We start from the raw sequence: 9,500 nt of genomic DNA on the forward strand, positions 1-9,500 counted from the left end.
AGTACACAAACACACTGTGCACACAGCTACAGTGCATTAATTGAGTGACTGAGTGAATAGACACACAGAAGCTTCATAATGGGTGGTTCCTTAAAGGATGCTACAGTACTGTACCTAGCTCTGATTGAGTGTGTATAGCTAGTCTGATAGAAAAGCTACTCAGATTGAGTCTATAGAACAGCACAATGGAGCTTCTGCCTCTCATCTCTCAGCAGTACAAGGGGGATAGACAAAATATGTTTACATCCAAACTACTGTATATCAACCATTTAAACAGCATCAGCCTACCAAGGGCAAATCTTGGAGCTAATGAACTTTACCCTTTCTCCATCTACCCAACAGCCAGGCAGGGCCACGTTAATAGCCCTTATGGAAAAAGGGGTCTCTGTGAGGGAGGGCTTCAAAGACATTATTAGAAGCCCCTGGAAACCCTCTGCAGCCTTTAAGATAGAGAGGATCAAATGTTTCCCTCTTTCATAGCTTCGTCCTTTCCAGGAAATAGTCCCCCACCACATTAGTTTCACGTTCCATGAAAGACCACCTGCATAATGCAGGTTAGCATTTATTGGGATGACTCATGTGCTGGAGGCAGCTCTGCTCAGTGGTCACTAGCTGGCCCAGCCACAAAGTCATACAACCCCAACCACACTGATAACCCTAAAGCCTAACACTAACCTACATTTTGTTTTCATTCATTTTTACAATATAGCTAATTTTGACTTTGCAGCTGGCACATCTAGTGGATATCACTCAGTTCTGCATCACGGACAAGACTCACCCCCAAAAATGTTAACCTGCACCAATAATGGGGTAAACGTTTGTACAGACACATTATTTCAGTGGCCTACTGGGTGTCGCCAGGTAAAGCAACGGGACAGAAAAAGCAAATAGTACAATATTGTACTATCAATAAGAATTGAGCAACAGCAGTCACTAAGAATAGGCTACAATATATTGATTGGTATTGATGTTGACTCAGACAGGTCTGAATTGATACATATATCAATAAGTGGAGGTAACTGAAATGTAAGATTCAAACTGTCTGTATGAAACCTTAGGAATCTATTCTATTTCATTGTTGGGTATCAATTCTGTATAACATTGTGTATATCCCCAGTGTGGTCACTAATCCGACCAGGGAGAATCCTACAACAGAGCCTGTATGCCTGCTAATTCTCTCCCTGTCCACACAACAAGCCAATAAAGCCCTAGACACACAGATCATCCAATGTAAATAGCATCAAAGCTTGCATGGCTGGATACTATACAGACAGGATCTGGGCAGAATCTACAAACGATTCATTGATTTGTAGTCCTCCCACTAGCCTACAGCAGCATCATTTATTGTATAGTAGTATACCGTATCTACTCAAATTTAATTTAGACTTCTCTGAAAGAACATTATGGACAAGATGTAATGATAGGCTCAGGCTGCCTCTAATGACTGTATTGTCTATAATGAACAGAAAACAGTAGACTGTCCTAACACAGTTTTGTTGAGGCTTTATCTTGTGGTTGCATTGTAAGTGAGTTCCATTATAAAAACAAACTGCTGAGGGAGAGTGAACTGTTCACTGGGGAACGCCTTTCATCAAGCAACCTTCTCTTCCCTACGTTAGAAACCAGTCTGTTGGGTTTCCTCATTTTTATACTTCCTCTCCCGTCCATCTACATCTAAACTCCTCCTCTATCAACTACGGGTCCGTTCATGAGCTCTACTAAAAGGCTTATTACCGTCACAGTCAATCTGGGATATATTTCTATGCTCAGTTGGTCTAATGCGTAAAAATGTCCCCCATTTACTTGATCCCTATCCTTTTTCCTTCCTCTTGCAAAACACAAATTGTGGGTGTGCACTAAAATATCCTTATCACTAAAGCAGATTACACAGTCAACAGGCTCTCTGTGTCACTCCTGGGGCCAGAAGTAGCTGATGTGGTGTGTACTATCCTGGTGCTGCTCCAATGAACACTGACCTCCATCCTTCCCATTCAATACACACACACACACACAGACACACACAGACAGAAGCTCAGAGTTTACTTAGCAATGCTTTCCCTGGCTGGGTAGCAGGCAGTGTTTAATGAGCTGAGGGCCAAATGCCTTCCCTAGACTGCAGCCTGTGAGTGGTTAATTTATCAGGCAGCGTTCCAGCCTTCCTCTGCCTGCCCACATCCCTCTCCCAATCTCTCTCTCTCTGCTGGGGTTGGCGTGCAGCACGGCGGATTACATTATATGAAGATTATCCATCACTTATGGATTTTATCCACAGTGTGGAGGACAGAGAGTGATTCTGCTTTAGATCAGGCTTTCACACAGACAAACAAGCTGTCACTAGAGATTCCTACTGTACTGTATTATCACTGCACTGCAGCAGCATTTAGGTCTACAAGCATGCATCACTGCTGAACAAACCATAAAGCAAATAATCTGTAAAACAACAGGAATAATTCTGAGTTCTCTTGACTTTCTATTGTTCTGTTGGGTGGTTATGTCACCTGATAATGCCCACATTGCCCTATGAGGATGACACAGTGTCAGAGTGCCAGGCTGTAATAAAGCTGAGAGGCAACAGTGCCCAAGCTAACATTGACTCTTCTAAATGATCTGTGCACTGTGATATAAATGCAGGGGCACATAGCACAAACACAGATAACGTGCTCCGAAATTTAAGAGCCTGCTTTCCCAGAGCACGGAACACTGACTAGGGTGAATACTAAAGACCTGGAGGGGGTGACATCTTAGCAAGACTACAGGGAGGTGAGGGGAGGATAACAAGACCCACATCACCATCTCCCCAGCCCCCCTAACCCCCACCTGGTGAACAGCAGACTGATGAGGTCTGTCAGCCGGCTGCCTGCAATCAAGGGCTTCTGCTGCACTGAGCATGTTCATCCGTGTTTATTGTGTGCAGAGAACGTATGTAGTCAGAGGCTGCCAGGCTTTACCGAGAGAGAGACGCTGTAATGTCTGTTTTCTGGAGCTTACCTTCGGCCCGCATTGTGAAGGGAGTGTCTCCGGGTCGCTTGGCCGAGAACTGCCCCCCCAGGGAGGTCATTAGGAAGCACAGGCTGAAGAAGCCGATCCCCGCCACAAAGATCCTGCAGGGACAGAGAGCAAGACTCAGGGTTAGAACTCAGGGGGAACAATAAGAGAAAAATTAGGGAGTTAAGGCAGGGGAGAAGAGAAGAGGGGGGGTCAACTGTCAGAATGAAAGCAAAAGAGCTGTACAGTACAAAAGGAATGGTGCACAAGAAGATGATGCAAAATAACAAAGAAACTTAAAGATGACAAGTTTGAATTCGATGCCCATTGGTCTAACGCGTTGCAATTCTTTTCATGTGGTTAGTCATGGGCATCTCACATAGCTCGGCAAACGGGAGCTGATGGCATCATGAAAACAAATTATTTTACTTTGTTTTTTTGAGTCCACTTCGGTTTCACTTAGTGTTTTGATCCTATCACTGCATTTCTTGCCATTTAACAGAGTGCAGAGAATCCAATTGTCGAGACTAGAGATGGATGAATTATCAATCAATCATCATTCTTAACTAATCTACCTACGGCAATGCTGGGGATCTGGTTGTGGACAAAGGTAAATGGCATATTACATACAGTACATGGGTCTTGTGTACTACACAATGCATGAAAAGTCAACTTAAATTATAACATTAAGGATTACAGTTGCATATTTGTGACTGCAACCACAATCACTGTAGACATTTTCAAATGTTCAGAATGGTGGGTGGAAATGAATGCTCATAACAGATGCCTTTCAAACTGTAGATGACATCCTTGCGTGAGAAAAGTGTTCCACTGAGAAATGCTCATGCAAATGTTGAAATATTTGAAACCCTTCCCGTCCATTCCTCCAGAGGAGAGCTAGATTTACATATTACACACCACAGCTCACATCACTTGCTGCTCATTTAACACGGGTTATGATATTGCTTTCTTTCTTCTCATCCTAAGGGTAGCCCTTTAAAAGAGAGCTTTATTTAATTCAGAGGAAATATTATACTCTTACTGCCTAAGAGCGATGTCATACTCCATCACTGTCCAATATTTGGGCTAATGGTGAAGAGCTGAGTATTGCGCTCATTAAAGTTAAAACCAGTGTGAGCAGAAATACACATAACTAGTTGATATCACCTACTGTACGCTGATGATCTGCTCCTTTGTGTGTTTGCATGCCACTGAACACATTCTACACACCAATGAACTCATTCACAGTAGACACTAGGCACAAGCCTAACTGCTTTTACAGTGCTGGCAGAGTTCAGGTTTACTATAGCGATCAGAGTATGCCCAAGAGCTCAAACAATGCAGTGATCCATATTGACTCAAGTATCAAGTGCATAGGCCTACTGTATAGGTACATGCATGTCATTATGTACAGGGGAAAATACAGGCAAACTACTGTAGAAATATGTAGTTCAAATGTTGTCTTGTTGTGCACTATCTGCAATGCACCTTGATCTGTTATGCCGTTAGCCTACTCCTTGCTTTTATGAGGTTGTCATAACATGTTTCTGACATGACAGATCCATTTTCACACCTCTATGACATCACAGGTGTGTACTCCTGTCAAGGCAACCTGACCACTGTGAGTTTGTTGTAGTCTACTCATGACGTTCCCATTTTCATAAGGTTAACAAAAAAAAATCCAACTCAATTTCAGACTTAGGCCACACAGAGAGAGAACACTGCCTGTACATCGAGACCACAGAACAGTAGCCTACATGTAAATGCTTACCTGAATGGTTTGAACGTCAGAAGACATCTTCTCACCATAGTTGAATAGTCTGTGTTCACAGCACTCATTTTCCGGAGAAGGAGAAAACGCAAAGAGCCCCCAACATTGTGTATATTTCACAAAGTGTCCTAAGCGCAAACATAAACATAGTAATTCTTAACTAATAGAGCTTTAAAAATATCGATACATCGACTTCGGAATCGGATAACCAATACTGCACGTGCTTGGTTCAGTAAAGTTCGGCAGGAATACACTCCGCTTACCCAGCTGCATACAATAGTTTGCTTCCGCTGAGTTTAAATTAGTCCGTAAATTAAGCCTGACTCCGGAGTCCTAGCCGTTCTGTTGGAAAAACACAAGTAATATTGTTCACTCCTCTCCTTGTTAACATGGTAAACGTGTATGTGTTTCAAGTTGGGAAAAGGGTAGCAGAGTTATCGAGCGTAAAGGTCCATTGCTCACCGGTGAGCACACAATGTGTGCTAGACTCCATTCGCTTTCTGGCGGTGTATTTCCAGATTGTGCAAGTAGCCTAGTCTTCAGTACAGCGCCATCTAACGAGTGATGCATACAATCAAAAGTTTCAGTATTGCAGGACAAATGACTCCTGTTTTCATAAAAATGTCCTAGTCAGCCCTGCACAGAAGCCTAAATGAAAATAGCAGTGAATTAGTCTCTAGAATAGAAAGCCAACATCATAGATAGCCTAGTTCCTACAGTTTTCATTTAAAAGCACACAAGCTATTCAAAAAAAATACATGTTTAGTCTTTGGACAGTATAATTTACTTTAAACTTACATACCAGCTTTTTTCACATCCGTTGACGCTGTGGCCTACTTTTTTACTTTCAGCACCATGGCCAGTTCCCTTTGCCGTCAGCAGCTGAGCAGACATAAACTCAGCAAAAAAAGAAACGTCCCTTTTTCAGGACCCTGTCTTTCAAAGATAATTCGTAAAACTCCAAATAACTTCACAGATCTTCATTGTAATTAACGCAGTTGACAGTGAGAGGGCATTTCTTTTTTTGCTGAGTTTATCAACAGCAGCACTCAATGGTCTGAATGGGAGGACACTCAAACCAAGTCTCTTATCGACAGCTGCAGTGTGACTGGTAGGACTAGGACCTGACGCATTTGCATCAGTGAAGAGTTTGCACCTGTTAGATTAGCCTGCTTTGGCCCATTCTATGAATCCAATTGCTAAGAATCTACTCTACTATTCTAATATATAGCTAGGTAACTATGGGCAGAAGTTACTCACAAAGTTGAATGATCTCACCTTTCCACAATGTATCCTCTATCCTCCCTCTGGCTTTTTGTAACCTAGTGAAAATGTTTTATATAAAATATGATAACTAATGATATGAGACCTGAAAACTGGAGGAGAGATAGATGAAACCGATTGTCACAATCCCTAGATTTCATTCAGACACCCATGAAAATCAACATGTCTGTGACCAGCCTGACCACTTGTGCTCCTGCAGGACTAGTCAGAGAGGAGAGAGAGAAGAGTTTGTCATTGGGTTAAGGCAATAAATCACAGAGAAGAGACAGAAAGACAGAGAGGAGGCGGCCATTCTTGAGGTCACCCAGGGCCATCACTACTATGACAGAGAGCAATCTACATCCCTGCTGCTATGGCAACCATTTTCATGCAGCCCTATGAGCCCTGAATCAGACTGACACTGGCAGGTCTGGTACGGTCATGGTGTGGAGAATGGCATTATACCCAAGCTCTGGCTTCAAAGGCATTGACAGTCAGCTCACATTCATTTAAAATGACAAGTTCAACCCTTCACATTATTTTGTAGAAAAAAGGAGGAAGGTAAGTGCTGCTACGGTACACAATAGTAGGTTTTAGTAGACAGAAGCTGCTAAGGTACACAATAGTAGGTTTTGATAGACAGAAGCTGCTAACGTACACAATAGTAGGTTTTGATAGACAGAAGCTGCTAACGTACACAATAGTAGGTTTTGATAGACAGAAGCTGCTAAGGTACACAATAGTAGGTTTTAGTAGACAGAAGCTGCTACGGTACACAATAGTAGGTTTTGGTAGACAGAAGCTGCTAAGGTACACAATAGTAGGTTTTGATAGACAGAAGCTGCTCCGGTACACAATAGTAGGTTTTGGTAGACAGAAGCTGCTCCGGTACACAATAGTAGGTTTTGATAGACAGAAGCTGCTAACGTACACAATAGTAGGTTTTGATAGACAGAAGCTGCTAACGTACACAATAGTAGGTTTTGATAGACAGAAGCTGCTAAGGTACACAATAGTAGGTTTTGGTAGACAGAAGGTGCTACGGTACACAATAGTAGGTTTTGGTAGACAGAAGCTGCTAAGGTACACAATAGTATGTTTTGGTAGACAGAAGGTGCTACGGTACACAATAGTAGGTTTTGGTAGACAGAAGCTGCTAAGGTACACAATAGTAGGTTTTGGTAGACAGAAGCTGCTCCGGTACACAATAGTAGGTTTTAGTAGACAGAAGCTGCTAAGGTACACAATAGTAGGTTTTGGTAGACAGAAGGTGCTACGGTACACAATAGTAGGTTTTGGTAGACAGAAGCTGCTAAGGTACACAATAGTAGGTTTTGATTGACAGAAGCTGCTAAGGTACACAATAGTAGGTTTTGATTGACAGAAGCTGCTACGGTACACAATAGTAGGTTTTGGTAGACAGAAGCTGCTCCGGTACACAATAGTAGGTTTTGGTAGACAGAAGCTGCTACGGTACACAATAGTAGGTTTTGGTAGACAGAAACTGCTCCGGTACACAATAGTAGGTTTTGGTAGACAGAAGCTGCTACGGTACACAATAGTAGGTTTTGGTAGACAGAAGCTGCTACGGTACACAATAGTAGGTTTTGGTAGACAGAAGCTGCTCCGGTACACAATAGTAGGTTTTGGTAGACAGAAGCTGCTAAGGTACACAATAGTAGGTTTTGGAAGACAGAAGCTGCTCCGGTACACAATAGTAGGTTTTGGTAGACAGAAGCTGCTAAGGTACACAATAGTAGGTTTTGGAAGACAGAAGCTGCTCCGGTACACAATAGTAGGTTTTGGTAGACAGAAGGTACTAAGGTACACAATAGTAGGTTTTGGTAGACAGAAGGTACTAAGGTACACAATAGTAGGTTTTGGTAGACAGAAGCTGCTACGGTACACAATAGTAGGTTTTGGTAGACAGAAGGTACTAAGGTACACAATAGTAGGTTTTGGTAGACAGAAGCTGCTACGGTACACAATAGTAGGTTTTGGTAGACAGAAGCTGCTACGGTACACAATAGTAGGTTTTGGTAGACAGAAGCTGCTAAGGTACACAATAGTAGGTTTTGGTAGACAGAAGGTGCTAAGGTACACAATAGTAGGTTTTGATTGACAGAAGCTGCTACGGTACACAATAGTAGGTTTTGGTAGACAGAAGCTGCTACGGTACACAATAGTAGGTTTTGGTAGACAGAAGCTGCTAAGGTACACAATAGTAGGTTTTGGTAGACAGAAGGTGCTACGGTACACAATAGTAGGTTTTAGTAGACAGAAGCTGCTAAGGTACACAATAGTATGTTTTGGTAGACAGAAGCTGCTAAGGTACACAATAGTAGGTTTTGATTGACAGAAGCTGCTACGGTACACAATAGTAGGTTTTGGTAGACAGAAGCTGCTACGGTACACAATAGTAGGTTTTGGTAGACAGAAGCTGCTAAGGTACACAATAGTAGGTTTTGGTAGACAGAAGGTGCTACGGTACACAATAGTAGGTTTTGGTAGACAGAAGCTGCTAAGGTACACAATAGTATGTTTTGGTAGACAGAAGCTGCTACGGTACACAATAGTAGGTTTTGGTAGACAGAAGCTGCTAAGGTACACAATAGTAGGTTTTGGTAGACAGAAGCTGCTAAGGTACACAATAGTAGGTTTTGGTAGACAGAAGCTGCTAAGGTACACAATAGTAGGTTTTGGTAGACAGAAGGATAACATTCATTTTCTCGACCTTGACATCAGTAAAAATGACAACGTTTGTTTGCACACATCAATCTTAAGGAAGTCTACCGATGGGAATAACATTCTGAGGGGAGACAGCTACCACCCCAAAAGGCTAAAAGAGAACATTCCATATGGCCAATTCCAAAGAGTCCGCAGAATCAGGAAAAAGACTACAGCTGAATTGGAGAATCACTTCTTGAACCAGGGTTACAGCGCTCAGGTCCTGAAAGATCCAGGTTTAATGGCCGGACGACTTGATAGGGAGAACTTGTTGCAAAGGGGAGTGCCTCGTGATGCACCAGAGAGTGTACTTTGGTACAAAATATAGCACTGAAGCAGAGAACATTAAAAAAAAAACATTAAAAATCATTGGGGAATCATCCAAAGTGATACGCTACTATGCGAAGTCTTCCCAGAGCCACCAGTCATAAGCTTTAAGAGATGTCCTACCCTAAATAACAAATTAGTCTTCCTGGTAACTCTCAAAAGACTTGGCTAGACCACAAACCCAGCAGCTCTTTTAAATGCAACCAGTGCAACCATCGCAGAAATATTGCACAGAAAAAGTATTTTGTTGACACAGCTTCTAAAACAGAGTATCAAGTCAAGCATTTCGTTAACTGCAATACTACTCATGTAATCTACAGATTCGAATATCCATTACAAGGTATTCTACATTGGATGGACAAAGAGACGCCTTCAAAACCGCCTAGCGAAACACAAGTGCACCATACGGGGAGCCAATGAAGACTAC

The 9,500-nt window shown here is 42.3% G+C and overlaps 1 protein-coding gene across 1 annotated transcript in view; it reads right to left on the bottom strand.

Moving 5' to 3' along the window:
• LOC120034526 (alpha-1,6-mannosylglycoprotein 6-beta-N-acetylglucosaminyltransferase B-like) overlaps nucleotides 1-5,232 on the bottom strand; it is a 90,220-nt gene extending 84,988 nt beyond the window's left edge. Inside the window, exons 1-2 of the mRNA XM_038981118.1 lie at nucleotides 4,757-5,232; nucleotides 2,989-3,101 (exon numbers count right to left, since the gene is read on the bottom strand). Coding sequence (XP_038837046.1) covers nucleotides 2,989-3,101; nucleotides 4,757-4,824 — 181 coding nt within the window. The 5' untranslated portion in view covers nucleotides 4,825-5,232. The remainder of the gene's footprint in view (nucleotides 1-2,988; nucleotides 3,102-4,756) is intronic.
• Between the last annotated feature and the right edge of the window lie 4,268 nt (nucleotides 5,233-9,500).

This window comes from Salvelinus namaycush, chromosome 41 (genome assembly GCF_016432855.1).
Source record: "Salvelinus namaycush isolate Seneca chromosome 41, SaNama_1.0, whole genome shotgun sequence".
NCBI lineage: Eukaryota > Metazoa > Chordata > Actinopteri > Salmoniformes > Salmonidae > Salvelinus > Salvelinus namaycush.